Source organism: Camelina sativa, chromosome 7 (assembly GCF_030686135.1).
Source record: "Camelina sativa cultivar CO46 ecotype springtype chromosome 7, ASM3068613v1".
Classification (NCBI taxonomy): Eukaryota; Viridiplantae; Streptophyta; class Magnoliopsida; order Brassicales; family Brassicaceae; genus Camelina; species Camelina sativa.
The window spans coordinates 10,125,947-10,146,301 of record NC_141886.1 but is presented as its reverse complement, the minus strand read 5'-3'; the positions used below and the strand labels follow the sequence as shown (position 1 = coordinate 10,146,301).

Genomic DNA, 20,355 nt, shown 5'->3' with positions numbered 1-20,355 from the left:
ACACTGATAACTGGTTGCTTACCTATTAAGCACCAAATCTTCATTTACCCTATAACCAGAAGCCGGCTGAGACCCATCTTGTATATTTCACTATTTCCTTATTGGTCCATTGAGCATTTAATTTCTAAAAATATAATATACTTTTTTTTATACAATATTTTTCTATTAAAAATAAATATTATCCATGTACATTAATCCACACTTGAATACTAAATTGTAACTGAAATAACATAAACTATGAATTGACTTTTTTTTTTCTATTCATTTTTATTTAAATTCATTATAAAGATCATTCTAATGTTTATTTAATTCAACTTTTGTAATATAATGATTATTATAATAAAATTAAGTCTGTTTGGATTTTAATTTTACAATCATATATACAAATGTTGTTTTCTTATTTCATAAAAAAGTGAATGAAGAATGTTACAATGATGTATATATAAACGAATAATATAGATAATAGTATATAAATTGATTTCAACATATCATGCGACGAAAATCTGTAAATTGTTGTTTAGCTAAAAATTCTACACTGATATCTTCTTTTAGTAGAAATATCTATAAGAAAAAATTCAACAAGGATTTTACTAAAGATCTGTAATTAAGCTCATTAGTCCCAAAATACACAACAACACATTGATGATACAAGGTGAGAGACAAAATAAATAAATCAGACATAAGAACAACAACAATAACAAAAAAAAAAAACAAAAAAAACAAAAACAGAAAAGACACATACAATAGAATTAAAAGAGACTGGTTTGGTGAATATTCCCTCTCAGTTCTGTCTCCATGTTCTTTAACTTCAACCCCACCATTGATGCACGGCAACTCCTTCATCTCTGAGTTTGCCATAGAGAGCCAAACACTCCCAATAAGCTCTACCCTTTGGCTTGCACTCCAAGAAAAGCTCATCCACCATTTTGATCGACTTGCTCCTCATCATCTCTTCCACCACTTCCGCTTCCGCCTTCATCACCACGTATTCATCCTCCTTCACATTATCTTTCAGCCACTCCGTCATGCCCATTTTCTCAGATTCTAGGCTCATCTCATCGTTCACCGTCTCAATCTTGTACATCTCAAACTTCTGGTTCCTTGTTGGGTAGTTTTGAATAAACCATTCCGTTCCACTGCTTCCTTTTCCGTTGCCCACATCGATGAACACTCGCCTCGAGTAGCTCTCGAGGTCCATATTGTCTCCCATAAGGTCGGGGAGGTACCTTGTCCGTTTGAAATATGTTCTTGATTTCCTGGAAGCTGCTCTTGGTGGTTCAAGGAGAACATCCTCTAGCTTTCTCAAAGCTTTTTCTTTGGCATCTTCTTCTGTGATGCCGAGAAGTTTTCTCCCGGTGGCGGCTAAGCTCTGCTTTTTCTCTGTTTCCCCTATTTTCCTCATCCTCATTACCGTGTACTCAGAGCTCTTTACGTAGACTATTTCGTAGTTTGGATGTTTCAAGAAACTTGGAGGAAGATCTTGAAGGTTGACTTGGACGGTCAGGATGCCGCCAACTTTGAGAATCCTGTCTATAAATTCAGCAGAGTCAATGTGACGAGAATGCGCAAAGGCGAAATCAAAGGTCTCGTTTGGGACCATGCTCTGCATCTCCTGATCGTTTGCAGATACAAGAAGCATATCAGTTTCGATCACTGTTTGAGAGTATGAAGAAACAGTGACCTCATCATCTCCACCACTTAGGAAGAGTGCTTTGTCTCCCATCTTAAAAAGACCTTCCTTCTCCAAATCGTTGAGAAGCAAAGGCAGTAGCTCAGGAAGGTCAGATTCAACCGACTTAGCTGGATCGGTTGCAGAAGTAGCTCCATATTTCAGGAGACTCAACCAAGTAAATGACAGAAACAACAAAGCCAAAAGCGTTGATCTCATAAAGAGACTTAAGACTTCAGAACGAGAAGCCTTGAGGAAAGAATCCGTAGAGCTTAAAGATGAGCTCGAATGGTCTCTCTTTTTCAAGAGGTAGTGAAAATGCTTTTGGCACATGGAGTGAAAGTCTTGGACAGTAACAAACACCATATCTTTTTGTTATTGTCTTAAAAAAAAAGCTGAGACAAAGAGAGAGGATGCGAAAAAAGCGCAGTTGAAAGTTAAAGAATAGGAAAGAGAGAAGAGAAGAGAATAGAAAGCTAAAAGAGAATCCAAAGGAAGTAAGAAAGGAAGAAAGAAAAGGGAGCGAGCGAGAGAAGAGGCGAGCCTAGCGAGTGCAGAACCTAGCGGCAGTATGATTCCCACCGGTGAGAGATACGCGGCTACTCTTCAAATTAGACCAAAGGGACATCAACTGCCTCATTCTCTGTATCTCCATATCGCGGTTATCAACTAATATACCTCTTTCTTGCTCTCAATCTGCTATTTCATCATTAACGCTCACACACACAAAAATAATATGTTTTTGTTCAAAATATAAGTTTTGTCTGGTAATCAATGGATCCTCAGATGTTGCTTCCAATTCATAGATAAACTCAAGGAAGCAACATATGGGATTTGAAAAAGAGAGAGAGAGCAGAAAGAGGTTTTTGTTAAATTGATTTCTGTTGGCTGATTTCTTCAGGCTTAAGTTTTTCCTCTTCTTTTTTTTTTTTGTATCCCGCAAGAGATGAGAGAGAGTTAGATTGAAATTATAAAGGGCTTTGCTGTTTTGTTTAAGCCTTTCTTTACGCCATGCCTCTATCTATTTTAAGATCTTTTCCTTTAAATTCATGGGGGATCTTAACTTCTTATCCAAGTAACCTCACCACCTTCCTATATTAGGGTATGTCCACATCAGTGCTAACTCATTCCAGTTCTTAATTGTTTTGACTCTGTTTTAAGGTTGATGAAACAATAAACTCGTTGCACAGTTTACAAGATGTTAAATTATCTTCCTATGTATATTTACTTTTACTTACACGTGTTTAGTTTGTTCTTCATTCATAATTATGCAATCATGTTGCTACAATAATATTAAGTTCACTTTGGCATAGTTAATCTCAAACCGATACCGATGACTCTCTCTCTCTCTCGTCTATGTAATGTAGCAAATATGATTACAAAGGATTTTCTCATTCTGAAACTAGAATAAGACATGACTCATGAGTGCAAATCAAATCAGAATTTACTTAGCAAATTTGACTGTTTTCTAATGAAAAACTTATCATCTCAGCACCGGATGCTCTCTAGCCAGTCAACGTCAATTCTTAGGCGACTGCGGGACTAACCCATACACAGGTACAGATGCTGATTGTTGTATCTGTTGCAAAGCCATATACACGGCTTCACCTAGTGTACCTTGTTGGGCGGCAGTTCAGGGAACGTCCCCCAAACATTGCCATTGCTACCGAAAGATATAAGGGGTTTTAATTAGCCTCATCATTAAAATTAAAAGTGTAACCTTTTTCTTTCATTTGGTTTGATGAGGACATGACATGTTTGTATGTTTATGTTTATGTTTAAGTTTCTTTTACTTCCAAAATAAAACGTCAAGCGCAAGTTTTACTATTGACCAAATCTAAGACTGTAAAATGAGAGTATATTTTGCTGACTGTCAATCCTCCAAATTTTTACAAAATGGAAGTGATCGTCTTCTACAAACCGTTGGTGAAAAAACATCTCGATCCGTGAGAGACTCGTTTAAGTCACTCATTAGAGCATAATACATCCATAAAAGAAAACACACAAACTTAGACACTTAACAGTCAGATACCATTACTTATATGACATTCCATATAACATACATGACATTCAAGATTTCCAAAGTTGCTGATACCATATAGAATGTAATATACACATATATATACACTGAGATATAGAAGGAGGATTAGGGAAAAGCTAATTAAGGAAAAGCTAATTACATATTAGTCCCCCAAACAGATTTTTTTTTTTTTAACAACAGCAGATTGACTCAAAAGAGTCAATGGGAAGGAACATTGTTTACATAGGTAATCTGATGCAAAACTGAACGGACACGGCGTACCAGATTGTCTGCTTTACCATTCTGAGTACGGAGGATTAATGCTAAGGAAAACGAACTGAACTCCTCCTTATCCACTTCAATCTCCTCAAGATACGGCTTGAACGTGGGCCACTCTGAAGGCGAAGACACCATCTTCACCAAGTCGGAGGAGTCAGTAAGAAAAACTACATCCTGATTATCGGCGCCAATCATACATCTCATTGCCCAGACAAGGGTCTCCATTTCTGCGTGAAGAGGCGTAAGACTACGACGAAGGATGGATGCACCCATAGTGGGAAGGTCGCCTCCTGAAGACGTACAATACCAACCTCGACCAGCAAATTGTTCTGTTGCTTTCCAAGAACCATCTATAAAACAATGATAACGCGTTACAATGTTATCAACCGGCCGCTCACCCCCACTGCCAAGGAGGACACATGGGACAACGGAAAAAGTGTTAACCATGTCATCCGCCTGTGCCTTGAACCAGTCCTTGGATTCCTCCTCCGCCATACGCAAAATCGCAAGCGGATTTGAATCCAGATTAGAAAAGATTTTATCATTCCTAGCCTTCCAATTATACCACAATATCCAAAGATACACCTCCGGATCCATTATTTGTTGTATTCGCCAAAATAAGAAATCCATATTGGCAAAGATGGACTCTGAAAGAAAAAAGCCCGGCAAGGTTGGGAAGGAGGATAAAGCCCAAAATTGCCTCGCTGGTTGACATTCAAAAAGAGCATGATTAATGGTCTCTGCTGGAAAACCACAGAGCGCACACTCAGCATCACAGCTCATCCCTCGTCGCCGAAGATTTGATGTGACAGCTACACATCCCGTAATAACTTGCCATAAGAAATGCAGTATTTTTGGAGGGCACCTGATCTTCCAAACAAAGGCCTGGAGGGGTGTGATATCCGTACCGCAGGTATTCCTCTCTGAAAAACCTTGCCGTAAAATGTTATATCCAGATTTAACCGTATATACGCCTGATTTTGTAAAATGCCAACCCAACATATCCGGAGAATGCGGAGATCCTAAAGGTATAGCTGAAATAATGGCAACATCTTCCGGTTCAAAAGTGGCCGAAAGCAAAGCCATATCCCAGGAATTAGTAGTCCTGTCAAAGAAAGAGTTTACTCGAAGCATGGGATCAGGAACCGACCGAATGCATAGTGTTGGTCTCGGGGATTGGGCAGGGATCCAGGGATCAGTCCAAACTGAAATAGTGTCCCTAGAGCCTACCCGTTTAATGAGTCCTTTACTAACCAGAGAGCGAGCAGAAACCATACTCCGCCATCCATAAGACGGTGAGTAGGATTTAATTGGATCCAAAGGATCAGAATGTCGATAATATCATCCTTTAAAACCCTAGCAAATAGGGAATCCAGAACCGTAATCAACCGCCAGAGTTGCTTAGCCATTAAGGCCGTATTACAATTATCCAAACACCCAAAGCCCAAATCCCCGTCTGTCTTGCTAAGACAAATCTTATCCCAAGCCACCCAATGGAGTCCTCGTGATTGGCCAGATGAGCTCCACCAGAAATTAGAAATCGCACTAGTGAGCTTTCGCGTAGCCGTTTTTGGAAGACGAAAGCAAGACATAACAAAAACCGCAACCGCCGTAGCAACAGACTTAATCATGACCTCTTTCCCGCCCTTGGACAATAGCCTAGCAGGCCAGCCCCCGGCTCGTGCATGTAACCGATCTTGAACAAAGGAGAAGATTTTTGTTTTAGAACCACCCAAGCTCTCCGTGATACCTAAGTTGTGATCCTTAAAATACCTTTAAGTTCCTCGCGTAAATGGGAATCCATCGTATGCCCAAATGGAAGAGATGATTTTTGGAAATTTCTTTGTTGGCCGGAAACACGCTCGTATTACTTCAGAATCCTCAAAATAACCTCACATTGCTCCTTCGTGGCGCGACAGAAAAAAAAAGCTATCATCCGCAAAAAACAAATGAGAGATCGCCGGACATGTCGTCGACATCTTGATCCCCCAAACAGATGTTTACATGTATATCTTATAATTTCATGGATAGTGTTAATTGTTCAGCTCCAAAGTGAATCAAAGTATAAAAACACAATTAACGCCATCCATGTAATTAATCCATGCTCAGAGTTTTTAATCTACATATTAAGTTTTTAAGTCACTAATGATTACTTACATAGATTAAATGGCGCAAACCTCTATGCTTAAAAATTTAACAGAGTCACCCTCAATATTTTCCAACAAATGCATTAAATTGTTTGGATTTTGGAAAACAAATTTCTTCTACTTCTTCTTCCACTCATTTCTAGTCAAATTAATACCAAGTTTTTAAGTCGCTTATCTTGATTTTGATTTCAAAGTTTATTGTCGGGTACAAACCAACATCCCACATCGGAAAATTAGAAAAAGTATAAACCTACTTAGTATAAGGCATTTTGGAAAGGAGCCCAATAAAAAATCCGTGCTGGCTTTGCCATCTTGGTACAAAGCGGACAATATCATACTAATGGGACTTGAATTGGTTTTAAAAAACTCAACAAAGTCTGCTCTATTTCACCTTCGCCATCAGAAACTTCATCAGTCTCTGCTTTATTTGAATCTCCCACCCTCTCTCTCGCTCTCTAGTTCTCTTTTGACTTGTGTTCTACAAGTAGAGTTCTACTATATATAGAAACTAAGAAATTGCTATAAAGTTCGAACGTATGCAATAACAAAAACTAACCGTATAGAAATTTTAACAGTTCAAAATTATTAGTAGGAGTAAGATTAATCAGCCATGAAACGTTGGGAAAGAGGAGAATAAAAAAGATGCTGAATATCTTAGGGTGTAAAGTTGACTTAAGTCAATTTTGAGTTTCGGGCCGTCTTGAGCATAAAACTATCAATATTATTCTTTGTCAACTTGATAATAATCTAAAATCTTGGGAAGAGTTCTTTTATTAAAAACAAAAGAAAAAACTCGGGAAGAGTTGTAATGTCAAATTAGAAATACTCAATGAGTCAATGTTGATGTTCTCCCCATCATGTATCACGGTGATGGTATTGATGATGATGATGGTATCACTGCGTGTGAATGGGTATAACCGTTGCATTGAAAGCGAAAGGAAAGGATTGCTAGAGCTCAAGGCCTATTTCAACAACTCCATGAATCCGTATGATTGGCCTAATGACACAGACAGCGATTGTTGCAGATGGGAAAGAGTCAAGTGTGATCTTAAAAGCAAGCGTGTGATCAGCCTCGTCTTGAGTGATACATACGATGCTCCTCCCCTACTAAATCTTTCCGTTTTCTATCCCTTTGAAGAATTACAAACTCTAAATTTGAGTGGTCTCGGGTACTGCCAAGGCTGGTTCAATGATATTTATGGTATATTATTATTTACTTCCATTTCTTATCATATTTGTAGTCTATTTTCCATCCGAAAAAATTCACTCACTAGTCACACACCATTGGTTTTGATTTTCAGGTTATAAAAGTCTCGGGAGATTGAAAAATCTTAAGATCTTCGATTTTAGTAAAAACAGCGGCGTCAATATTAGTATTTTACCTTTTCTAAATACAGCTTTTTCGCTTAGAACTTTAGTACTTCGTGGGAATTATATGGAAGGTACGTTCCCAGTGACAGGTACGCCCCACTTTCCGGTTTTTATAGAGCTCAATATCAAAATCTAGAGAGTACGTACTTTGTCATCTTTAAACTTCTGGATCAGAGCTAAAAAACTTGAGAAATCTAGAAGTGTTGGATCTTAGTAACGCGTTCGTTGGCCCAGTGCCAGGTAAATCTTAAATCTAGCTAGCAAATTTTTTCTTTACCTCCTATTCTATTCATATATAGATCGAAAATATTCATTTGGACACTTCTTTAATTGATCTCTCTTTATATCACTTTGCCTTACCACAGACTTGGCAAATTTTCATAACCTTCAAGGCTTGGACTTGAGCAATAATAGATTTTCTGGATCATTGGAAACGAAAGGTATGTTAATAAATAAAACTTTTATTTTCCTTAATGGAAATGATCTCGTCGTCTTATGCTTTTTGCATGTGATTGTTGCAGGACTTTGTCAATTAAAGAATTTGTTGGAGCTCGATCTGAGTCAAAACAAATTTATTGGACATTTTCCTCAGTGTTTTGCTGGTTTGACCAAACTCCAAGTTCTTGATATTACTTCAAACCAATTCAATGGGACACTTCCATCTATTATCAGCAATCTTGATTCTCTCGAATACTTATCTCTATCAGATAATGACTTTGAAGGTTTCTTCTCTTTCGAGTTAATTGCCAACCTCTCGAAGCTTAAAGTGTTCAAACTGTCATCCAGATCTAGTTTGCTGCAGGTTAAAACGCAAGTCTTTTGGCAACCAAAGTTTCAGTTAAATGTTATGGAATTACAATATTGCAACTTGGAAAAGTTTCCAAGCTTTCTTTAACACCAGAAAGATTTGCGCGTAATTAATCTCTCTAACAACAAGTTGACTGGATCATTTCCCTCTTGGTTTTTGTCCAAAACTTCGGATTTTGCTTTTGCAGAACAACTCTCTCAGCGTGCTTCAGTTGCCAAGACTAGTTAAGCACAACTTGCAGGTTTTGGATTTATCAACCAATAAATTTGATCGACGGCTTCCAGAGAATTTTGGAAAGGTACTTCGTTATTTACAACACTTGAATCTTTCCAATAATGAGTTTCATGGGAGTTTGCCATCTTCATTCGGTGCGATGAAGAAGATCGACTTCTTGGACCTATCTCATAATAACTTCTCTGGCACGCTACCACATAAATTCCGCATTGGTTGTTCTTTCTTGGCTATTTTAAAGCTTTCATACAACAGATTTAGTGGCCAAGTTTTTCCAAAACCAACAAATCTTCGAAGGCTGGCTATATTGATTGTGAATAACAACTTGTTTACTAGGATCGCAGATGGATTGCTTCGTTCAAAAAGATTATATGTGCTAGACATGTCGAATAACTATCTACAAGGTGTCATTCCAAGTTGGTTTGGCGAGACTGAGTTACTTTATCTTTCTGTGTCGAATAATCTTTTGGAAGGTACTCTCCCAAGAACCATTTTTAACATATCCACCATTAAACTTTTAGACCTGTCTAGGAATAAGTTATCAGGGAATTTGCCGTCGCATTTTAATGGTCTGAATATGAGTTTGTTGTACCTCCACGACAATGAGTTCAGTGGGACGATTCCAAGTACATTGATAAAAGATTTATTGGTACTCGATCTGCGAAATAACAGATTATCCGGAGCTATCCCGCGCTTTGTCCAGAACCAGTTTATCCTCTCTCTTTTGTTGAGGGGTAACAGATTGACTGGTCATATTCCTACTGATCTATGCAGTCTAAGAAGCATAAGGATCTTGGATCTTTCCAACAACAGATTGAATGGGTCTATACCATCTTGTCTCAACAATGTATCATTGGAAGAAGCTTAGTATATGAGAGTGGTGGTCAATTTTATAGTTATGGATTTGGTGATAGAGAAAAGGAAGTGTATTCTAGGTTGTTGGTTTTACCGCAACATTTTTCTCGAGACTACCCAAACAAGTTGGATTTCATGGTTGAATTTGCATCGAAGAGTAGGTATGATTCTTATGACGAAAGAAGTTTTGAATTCATGTTTGGACTAGATTTGTCAAATAATGAATTCAGTGGTGATATCCCGAGAGAGCTGGGAGATTTTCAAAGAATACGTGCTTTGAATTTGTCTCACAATTTCTTGTCAGGTTTCATACCTAAAACCTTCTCCAATCTAACTGATGTGGAGAGTGTTGATCTTTCGTTCAACATTTTGCGTGGACTGATACCACAAGATTTATTATCTAAGCTAGACTATATGGTTATATTCAATGTTTCGTACAACAACCTGTCAGGCTCCATTCCTACTCAAGGCAAATTCTCTACATTGGATGAAACCAACTACATAGGTAATCCTCGTCTTTGGGGATCAGCCATAAACAAGAGTTGTGATGATAAAAACACTATCGGTTTCGTGGAACTCGATTCTCAAAGCAGAGATGACGACACATCAATCGATCTGGTGACTTTTTACTGGACCCTTGCAGCCACCTACGGTGTAACGTGGATGGCCTTTATTGTGTTTCTTTGCTTTGATTCACCTTCACGCCGAACATGGTTTCGCCTTGTTGATGTTTTTATCAACTTTTTCAAATGTGTTTGATTTGGCATATTTTTCATTCGGATTTAAACTTTTTCAGTTTGTAAGATCTTCGAAAGGTCAAGAGTTCATTTGGTTTTATCATTTAGGAGGTGTTCCCGTTGGATTTAAATAGTCAAATTTTGATTCTTATGAATCTTCTAAACACGAAAAACCTTAAAACTAGTCACTTGAAACAAACTACTTTTTGAGTTCTTGAATCGCTAGGAATTATTTACAGAGGTGAAATGGCGCAACCCCTTACACTTAAAAAAAATTAACAGAGTTGCGCTCATTCCTCCATATCTGTTTGTTACTTTCTACAGATGCATCCAAATTTCTTTATACCACTTCTCCTTTCGCTCATTCCAATCCAATACCGAGTTCTTCAGAATCCATTAACGCACCAGATGCCTTATGTTCTTCATCAATCGGGAGTGTACGTTTTGAGCCATCCAACACAACACCAAGAACAATGTTCTCCTCTAGCGAAGAACTGGTACCTGATCCACCACCATCTCGAGCTTTCGAATCTCCACTGCTCTTTTCAGTCCCTTGTTTTGCTTTTGATTTCAATGTCTGCTCTGTTGCACCTTCGCCATCAGAAACTTCATCCTTCTCTGCTTTATTTGAATCTCCCACGCTCTGTTTCTTCTTTTCTTCTGACTTTTGTGCTACCAGCTGGTCGGATGTTGAGGTTGGTGAACCCTTAGTGCCTGTACTGGAGTTGAAACCAAGAGCCACTTTCTGTTTCTCTTTTTTGCCGTTATTTTCTGTTTCAGCCTTGGTTTCCAATCGTTCTTCTTGAAGGTCCTTCTCTTCACTCTTTGGCATTGAGTTGGGTGAGGAAGACTTTGTGTTGTCATCGCTGTTGATTTTATAGGATGGCTCAATCAACATGAGTCGACGGTTCATCGCTGCTTGGTTGAAAATGATGTCCGAAAATCCTGCACTGTCCACCTCAGCCTCATTACGCATCCTCTGTACTGTTCGAATGGGAGTTGCTAGACGTGCCCCGTGATGCCTTATTACTGTAAGAAGATCCAAGAGCACTGCTTCCTGTTCAAAAATACAAATGTCTATGACATACCCTCATGACATATTATAAGGTTCATCATAAGATTCCATAATGATACATACATATCCATATGATACTGATATGTCTATATTTTGTCTCTCCTTAGCCTATTTTTATCATGCATTTAGCTAGGATAACTCATTGGTTTGCATCGTTTTCTAGTTTTTTCTATACACTTTGCATGTCTAGGTAGCTCTTGCATCATCCTTGCATACATTGTGCATTTTGGAGTATTTCAGGTATTTAGGAAACGTTGGAAGCTATTCTCGTCCGAGCCATGGTCGCCACCTTCATTCTCGTCCGAGCCATGGTCACCATCTTCATTCTCGTCCGAGCCATGGTCACCATCTTCGTTTCGTCCGAGCCATGGTCACCATCTTCATTCTCGTCCGAGCCATGGTCACCATCTTCATTCTCGTCCGAGCCATGGTCACCATCTTCGTTTCGTCCGAGCCATGGTCACCATCTTCATTCTCGTCCGAGCCATGGTCACCATCTTCGTTTCGTCCAAGCCATGGTCACCATCTTCATTCTCGTCCGAGCCATGGTCACCATCTCCGTCTCGTCCGAGCCATTGTCACCATCTCCGTTCCGTCTGAGCTATCCGTCCAAGCCATGCTCCTCAGCCTTCCATCCGAGCTATGATGACATTGGATTCCATTCGACGCACATGGACTTGATCGCACATGTCGGGAAGAAAGACGTTTGGTTTCACATGCTTCAGGAGATTACCGAACCGACGCTTTACCTTGTCGTTTTAAGTTTTAGGGCTTTCCATGTTGGACTACTATATATACATTTTGTTAAGTCTTTGCGGAGACATCTTATCTTTTAATCTCGTTTTCGTTCCCAGAAGGTTTTTAACCTAGCATCCAAAACACGTTCTCAGACTTGTATTCCGATATCGTTGAGATTTATTGAGATTTTGCATTTGATTCCTTCTACAAAGTTGTTAATCTTATTTTTATCTATCTTATTATGCTTGATTCAATGATTTCTGTGTTTGCATCCTTGACTATGATTTTCGGATCTGAGTAGTGTGGTAGTTCCTGAGGATGGGATAGATTAGGTGGAGGATCTTAGGATGTAGAGTGTTTAAGCTTTGATTGTAAAATTCCCTTCTGGACTAGAGTTAGAATTACTTGTTTCTCTCTGATCAATTGGAACTAGGTTCGAGACATTTCCGCACCCAAAAGGTGTTTGATGAAATGTCTGACCAACTAGTGCCAGAGACTTACGTTCCTAGCCTAAGAGATTAGTTGTCTAGGATGTTTGTTGACACGAATGAACTTGTCTGTCATGCCTACTCGACCACGTTTCTCTAGCGAGAGCTAGGTATGGAAGTGGTTGCGTCTGAGTAGCTTTTGCCAAGAGATTGGATTAGCTAAGTTGTGATGTTCATTGTTTAGGGATACTTTGCTTATGGTATGTTAAACACTCCTTAGACTAGAATACTCCACCGACATCAATTACCCCATCCTTAGGACTTCTTTCTTTCTGATTTTTATTACATTCCTGGAACTGTTTCGTTTGTTCATGCTTAGAATCGTTTGCGTTTTTATTCACTTTCGCTTCTTGTCATGCATTCTTGTTTCTTGTTCTGTGACTCATTTCCATTTCGCATTTTGATCATTCTAGGACTCTTAGATAAAAACACTCTTTGAATTGGCTTAACTTGTGATTCCTTGATTGCATCTTGATTGCTAGCAACATCCCATTTGGATTGACACCTTAAATACTACAACACTTAAGGTTAATTGAACCTGCTAGGAGACACAAAAATCTTAGTATCAATTTGGCGCCGTTGCCATTTGGGATTCGTATTGTTACATTTGAGATTTCAAGTTTTGCAAGATTAAGTTCTGTTACACTTATCATTCTGAGTACTGACTTGTTTTGGTTGTTTGCTTGTTTGTTTTGCATCTCAGGAACCTGTTGATTGCAACCTTGCATGCACACCAGATCAAGAGGGCATCAGAATCTCCTTCCTGTGATCGACGAAATCAACCGGTTGCAACGCCCACGACAAGCTCGTCAACCCGTTGAGCATCTCGCACACGTCACTATGGAACAACAGCATGAACCACATCAGGGACCGCGAAACATTGGTGCTGGGGATGCACCGAACACTCACACTCAACGTGCTGGAATCGTCCCTCCCGCCGTGCCGAACAACAACTTCGAGATCAAAAGTGGTCTGATTACCATGATCCAAGGAAACAAGTTTCACGGGTTGCCTATGGAGGATCCACTCGACCACTTGGACGAGTTCGACCGTCTTTGTGGTCTCACCAAGATCAACGGCGTGAGTGAGGATGGTTACAAGTTGCGCCTCTTCCCTTTCTCCCTGGGAGACAAGGCTCATCAATGGGAGAAAAACCTTCCCAAGGGCTCAATCACCACCTGGGATGGCTGCAAGAAGGCATTCTTGGCCAAGTTTTTCTCTAACTCCAGAACGGCACGTCTCAGGAATGCGATTTCCAGTTTCACTCAGAGGAGCTCAGAATCATTCTGTGAAGCCTGGGAGCGTTTCAAGGGTTACCACAGCCAGTGTCCACACCATGGTTTCAGCAACGAGTCACTGCTGAGCACTCTATACCGTGGTGTACTTCCAAAAATCCGCATGCTGCTTGACACTGCTTCCAACGGTAATTTCTTGAACAAAGAGGTTGAGGAAGGATGGCAATTGGTTGAGAATCTCGCCCAGTCAGACGGCAACTACAATGAGGATTATGACCGCACATTTCGCGGCGACGCTGGGTCTGAAGAGAAGTACAAGAAGGACCTCAAGAATGTAAATGAGAAGCTTGACCGTATCTTGCTGAGCCAGCAGAGGAGCGTCCACTTCGTCTCTGAGGACGACCCTTTCCAAGTTCCAGATGGGGAGGGTGAGCAGAGTGAAGAGATCAGCTATGTTCAGAATCAGGGTGGCTACAACAAAGGTTACAACCCCTACAAGACGAATCCCAATTTGTCTTACCGAAGTACCAATGTTGCTAATCCACAAGATCAGGTGTACCCTCCTCAACAACAACAGCAAGGGCAACAAAAACCTTTTGTGCCTTACAATCCGGGATTCGCTCCAAAACAACAGTTCCAGCAGGGTTACCAAGCTCCCTCGGGACCACCGCCAGGATTCCGCCCTCAACCAGTTCAGCCTACACCAACCCCAGATCAAGAACTGAAGCAGATGATGCAACAAATTCTTCAGGGTCAAGCTAGCGGTTCCATGGATACTGCAAAGAAGTTCGCTGACCTAAGTCAGCGGATGGAATGTTCCTACAATGTTCCTACAACGACCAGCAAGAGTTAGCAGTACTGTCCCCAGACCCCCAGCCGTTAGCCACTTTTGGGTAGAGAAACCCAACAGTTCCATAAACAATGAAGCAGCAGCAACCCACGCAGCAGTATAAACAGCCTTTCCAGCAAAGCTAAAACCCATCTGCGTAACAATACACATATTTCCGCGTAAACCCCCTTAGTTGGAGAGTCATAAAAGATATCAGCATCTAATCTTATATAAAACTTGTGCATCAGCCAACTGAGTTTTATTCATCTATGTCGAAGTAGATTATTCCTTCAGAACAACTAAAATAAGTGAATGTAAATTGCTTATTCACAAAAAGAATACATGAGAATCACTATCTGAAGTACAGTTCAAATATATTGTATCACCTTAGTTACTAGAAGAACTAGACATAATACAAAAGATAACTTCTCCTAAGAGGTAGTGACTAAACACAATTCAGCCATATAGCTGAAGCAACATAACACATAGGTAGCTGCAGGTATTGTGTTACCACTTAATGTTGTAAATTAGGAAGACCCAAAACCATCAATAGAAATTGAAGTGACCAAATATGTTATAAGGATAGGAAGACGTACATTTCTGCTATCAGCAGGATTATTTGTCTCCATAAAAAATTTCTGCGCCTGCTGAAGTAAGCTGCAGAAAAGACATTCCGTCATTTGGAATTGAACAAACATTTGGAACTCAATAAAGTATGACAGACATACAAGGATGTAGGAAACTGATAGCAGAAATGATTGAAAGAACCTAAGTGCTGAACTTGCAGAAAGCTCATTTAGGTCTTTTGAGACTTGTATTCTTAAGCAAGTACTTTAACAGTCAAGCTCAACATAGCAGTGTTGTATAGTAACAGTATACAGAAACTCTTGCTCACCTTGATAAGCAGCAGGCAAATGCCAAGACCGTTGACATGGACCGAGCAAAGCTAAGAAGGCGTTGCTTAACAGCCTGGCTGGCACTTGAAGGCAATACTATTGGGTCTAATGTTCTGGGGATAACAAGTTCCATCTTGGTTTTAGTAAAAACATATAATATTTAACCAGTTAAGAAAAAAAGTATTATTGACCTGCATAAAAGGATTGCTCCACTCCAAAGTAGCAAAGGCTGAAGATATGACACAACAATGTATTGCGTGCTGCTCTTATGTGAATTTGCGTCATTCCCCTTCTGAGATTGAAGTTGCACATCCATGCAAAGTAAACTATAGCAGGTATTCCAGGAACAGAAAGTGTAGGAACGAATAATAAAGAATGACTGTCTCAGTATCTCACCTCGAACATGGTAGTTCTGGCAAGGCGCAGAAGGGGTCTCAGACCCCATGTAGCAAATGCGAGAATCCCAACTGCTGGAATCAGTTTCATCAAATGCGGATTTCCTCGTAAAGCATCGTATGCCCTGATATCAATAACTAACATTTCAGGGAAAACCTGTATATGTGTTTGATAGACAGACCAAACGTGGAATGATATCCTACTACTGGTCGCTTTTTGGGTCTCAGTTATAAGCAAACGCATGTAATGTGTTTGCATACTTCGTCAATTTACGACACCCAAGTACCCAACTCATTTAGTAGGATTAAGAGAATTAAGGTTCAAGTATAGAACCTTGTGAATATTACTGCAGTTGATTTAAGGATAGGGCCTTCATTTCCATTCCCGGGAAAGAGAGCTGACCGACAAACGAATGCATTACACCTAGATGATACAGGTACTGTTGAACCACTCAAGCTTTCCAGAAGCTGAAAACTCCAAACGTCTTGTCTCTAAGACAGCACGAAAGAAAACATTAATTGAAGCCCACGTGAAGGTTATACTAATTAAAAACCTAAAACTTTACTTAAAACATGAATCTACGTTACAGAGGGGAGACAGATAGCAAACACATGGCTAACAACCGTCTTATTATAATCTATTCTAATTGAGAGCTATATATAACTATTAGACACATAAACACACAAAAGTTAAATACACTAAAAACAAACCCAGAAGCATAAATATGAGAATCGCAAACCAAAAAAAAAAAAACTGCTAAAGTTAAACCAACAACATTGCTCCAAGAAAAGCAAACAGAAGCACCAACAGATACACAGAGCAAGAAACTAAACCATTGAACTATGCTAGGAGCACAGATGATACCGTGGCACATGATGAAAGAAGACAAGTCCGAGTCAGAGACACACGAGTTTTACTCTACACGAAAAAGAAAAAAAAAAAAGAAAGAAAGAGAAATTAGACACACCAAGTAATCAAAACGCAGGAAACAGCACAAACACAAAAACAACATACATTATGGTATCCAGAAGCTTCATGGATCTTATGAACATTGAGATCATGAGACAATGGTAGAGAGACAGTACGCATCATCATCCCAAGTGTACGAAATCAATAATCCTGCACAAAATAAAGAATCAGCTTCAAACTACCAAAAACAATTCAAAAATTACGAAACACTTTTGCATAATTCTAACTTCCACACTGCAACACAGAGGACGATTTCAATTTCATCGAATTATCCGAAATTCTCACTAATTGAAGCCGTTCCTTGACTAAATCAAGTCCGAATCACACTTATTCCTCACTAATTGTAGTTTTAGCCACAAATTACAAGATTTCGCGGAAGTTACCTAATAATACTTACGGAATTGAGAAACCCAGAGTGATCGGAAGCGAACGACGAGAAGCAAGAAGCGATCCGGATAAGATGAGAGAGAGAGAGAGAGAGAGAAGTGAGCTTCTACGTCTTCTTCTTCTTCTAGTTGTTTGATGATTAGTTTCTTTCTTTGTTACGAGAATAACCAACAACAAGACATGCCTAGAGCTAACGTGCGCGGCGAGGAGGAGGAGGAGGAGGAGCTTTGACGTGTTATCTTTTTCTAAACTACGCTTCTTCGTATCGTGGCAGACGACTGACTCATCAAAAAGTAACGATCACCTCACCTCCCGAGTTTGTTTTTGGGATTAGACGAGACGAAATGATTTTGCGTGGTCCCGCAAATTTACGATTTTCACCAAACGGAAGCTTTTCACTCTCTTATCCGAAATAAATACTTTCCACGTGATGTATTGTAAATGGACCGTCGTTTATTCTTCCACCGACCAATTTAGGCCCAAACCCAATTATAAGTTTTTAGTTGACCACTAATAGCACAAAAATAAAGTTGTATTTACAAATTTAGCATATTATTTCTACTGTTCTTAAAACAATATTATAGTTATGACTGTATGCTTTCTCTCTTCTCTCTCTAAAATCTTTGAGAGAGAGAAAACTTTAGAGAGAGAAAGCAGCTGTATATTATTTCGACGACTTTTGTCGTCTGTTTTTTGTTTCCGGCTAAGTCTGATTTATATTTCTCGCTTAGATGCGAGTTCTTCTTAGCCCTTATGACTAAGTTTTGTGTTTTCTTTTCTTTTTGCAGAGTCAGGTAGATTTCTTTCAAGTTAAAGAGATCAAAGCCGAATGGTGATTCAGAAGTTTTAGATCATCAGATTGCTCGATTCCAAGCAAGAGGAGAGTAAATCCTCATACCCTTCCTAGTGGCCGTAATTGGCTGTGTATGATGGTTTCTTTTAATGTTTGGGAATTGGGAGGAATTTTGTGGAGGGTGAAGAGCAGTTTAGGAGAGCAAAGTTTTGCGACTAATCTGACATCTAGCCATCTCCCGTTTTTCGTTGCTTCACAAATCTGAGGATTCACGGGGCTTTTTGTTTCTTAACACTCGGAGTAAGATGCAAAAGGAAAGTGGTGAGCTCCGGTAGTGAGATTCGGGGCAAAAAGCTGAAGATCGATGGATCTCTGTAGCGAAAAAGATGAATTTTCGGCAGGAATTTTTTGGATCTGATCGGAGACTCAGCTCCGGTGAAGAGCGGCGTGACTCAGTTGTTTTTTCTACCCCAACTTCCTAAATTAACACGTATCCACTACATGTCCCTTTCTTGACCTATTTTGTGCTTTGCTGTATTTTGTATTAGACTATTAGGTTTATGATTGAGCTTTAGTTTGTTGGGCTCCGTTTTCACCTTGTAACTCATGCCCATCTTGGGCTTAATTAATGAAAGTGTGCCGACAAAAAAAAAACAATATTATAGTTTAAAATAAAATTTTAAAATTTAAATACTAAATCTTATCACTTCAAAACTATATTTTAAATATAAAATAAAAAATCCAAATCTAAAGTTTTTTAAAAAAAATTGTCAAAGAATGTATATCTATAAAACTTATTTTAATACTATTTTAAGGTATTTTTATTTTTATATCTATATATACATTTTTGGAGACATTTATAAAATAAATCCTGAAGTTGGCACTTATTTACAAGCATGTCATTAGAATTAAATAATTAATTTAATAAACAAATTAACTCTAATTATATTCGATTTTTTTTATAGAAACTAAGTGTTTTAAAAGGTAACAAACATAATTGTAAATGTATACAGATTTTATTTCCTTATTTTATAAGGAGGTGAGTGAAGAGCTATGGTTCTTTCAATTTTTTTGATAAAAAGTGACTTTTAGCCTCACATACTATATTTTACTTTCACGGGTTTCATACGATAAGTTTTTGCGGATTAAAAATCTTTGAACATGTTGTGTGATCCGCCTAGCATGGCGGGTTTGGACTACAAAACCAACACTAAAACTATTAGTTTATTTCATATACTATAGATTTGTAGTCATAGTTTGGAAAATAAAATTATAAATTATTTAATATATGAACTACAAAATATTACACATACTACAACACATTCTTAATATTCCAAAAAAAAAAATATTGTATACACATAAAAATATACACTAACATACCATATATGCATATATCTCTGTTAAATTATAGAAAACAAAACTAAGTGTTTTAAAATTTTATATTCTATCTAATAATAAATTTAATGTAATTAGGTTATAAAATGTATAAAACGGAAGAAGAAAAAAAAACATTATAAACAAAATTCTAAATTAATTAGATAAAAGTTAATTAATTGGAAATTTAAAAACTAAATAAATTAAAAATTATTATCTAAAATACAATAATTTATAATTTAGTTCCGCGGTGTACCGCAGGTAAAACCTAGTTATTTTATTATATCACTAACATACCAAATCCAAATTATAAATATAAAACATTTACAGTATACCAGATTAGTAAACTAAACCTGAGAGTTGTATTACCCAAATTGATTTAACTAAAATTTAATATATACTAGATAAGGACCCGTCCGATGTGCGGGTTTAAATTTTGTAAATAAAATTAAATTTAGTAAAAAATAAATTAAAATTTACTATACATTATTTATTAAAAATGATATAATACAATGATTTATATCTATATACAAATATTTTATGTATGTTACCATTAAAAGTATATTTTTTACATCTAGGTATACTATATGTTACAAATATATTATTTACCACCACCTAGAAAATGTCTATATGAACAAATTAAGTCAACTATTATATGTCTCTTTACTTTCACTTTTGCATAGTTTCTTTAATCACTAAAATTGGTGGCTCAAAAAATATTTTGAATAAAAAATAAATTACATCACAATAGTGTATGACTAACCATTGAGAGAACCTCGGTTCTGTCCTCCTCCTTTATGGAGAGAATCTTGCGTCCAACCTCCTCCACCATGGAGAGAACCTTTGTTTCGCCTTCCTCTCTTGGGGGGATAACCTTGCGTCCAACCTCTTCCACTATAGAGAAAACCTCGGCTCTACCCTCCTCCTATGTGGAGAGAACATGTTCACGTCTTTTAGCTATCTTAAAGTGGCTTATTTCAGCAACCAATGAAACTAAAGACCCTTTTCCAACGTCACAAAATCTTTTGATAGTAACTAATATTAAATTCCCCAATGTA

The 20,355-nt window shown here is 38.2% G+C and overlaps 2 protein-coding genes, 1 non-coding gene and 1 pseudogene across 24 annotated transcripts; 1 reads left to right on the top strand and 3 right to left on the bottom strand.

Moving 5' to 3' along the window:
- Positions 1 to 585: 585 nt before the first annotated feature.
- Positions 586 to 2,622, bottom strand: LOC104700863 (uncharacterized). The gene has a single exon (XM_010416464.2). The coding sequence runs from the start codon at positions 2,033 to 2,035 to the stop codon at positions 809 to 811; it is 1,227 nt and encodes a 408-aa protein (XP_010414766.2). The 5' UTR covers positions 2,036 to 2,622; the 3' UTR covers positions 586 to 808.
- A 4,239-nt stretch (positions 2,623 to 6,861) lies between these two features.
- LOC104700861 (receptor-like protein 9b) lies at positions 6,862 to 10,289 on the top strand (annotated as a pseudogene). Its single transcript, XR_015561815.1, has 5 exons — positions 6,862 to 7,316; positions 7,417 to 7,575; positions 7,661 to 7,726; positions 7,852 to 7,926; positions 8,008 to 10,289. The product of XR_015561815.1 is annotated as a receptor-like protein 9b (transcript).
- Positions 10,290 to 10,306: 17 nt separating this feature from the next.
- Positions 10,307 to 17,518, bottom strand: LOC104700862 (mechanosensitive ion channel protein 3, chloroplastic). Of its 21 annotated transcripts, none has more exons than XR_015561816.1 (10): positions 17,127 to 17,516; positions 16,789 to 16,893; positions 16,639 to 16,692; positions 16,108 to 16,265; positions 15,775 to 15,898; positions 15,570 to 15,670; positions 15,378 to 15,491; positions 15,079 to 15,139; positions 11,256 to 14,635; positions 10,307 to 11,174 (listed from the first exon to the last, which is right to left on the bottom strand). XR_015561816.1 is itself a non-coding variant. In XM_087458114.1 (9 exons), the coding sequence occupies exons 2-9, from the start codon at positions 16,867 to 16,869 to the stop codon at positions 14,450 to 14,452; spliced, it is 879 nt and encodes a 292-aa protein (XP_087314240.1). In that variant the 5' UTR covers positions 16,870 to 16,893; positions 17,127 to 17,516; the 3' UTR covers positions 10,307 to 14,449. The 21 variants fall into 21 exon arrangements, 18 of the variants coding, with proteins under 18 accessions (XP_087314240.1, XP_010414763.2, XP_087314242.1 ...); XR_015561817.1 differs by having other exon boundaries at positions 15,570 to 15,667; positions 17,127 to 17,513; XR_015561818.1 differs by lacking the exon at positions 16,639 to 16,692 and having other exon boundaries at positions 15,570 to 15,667; positions 17,127 to 17,515.
- On the bottom strand, positions 13,655 to 13,761 carry LOC147941137 (small nucleolar RNA R71). The gene has a single exon (XR_015562958.1). It is a non-coding gene; the product is annotated as a small nucleolar RNA R71 (small nucleolar RNA).
- Positions 17,519 to 20,355: the final 2,837 nt, after the last annotated feature.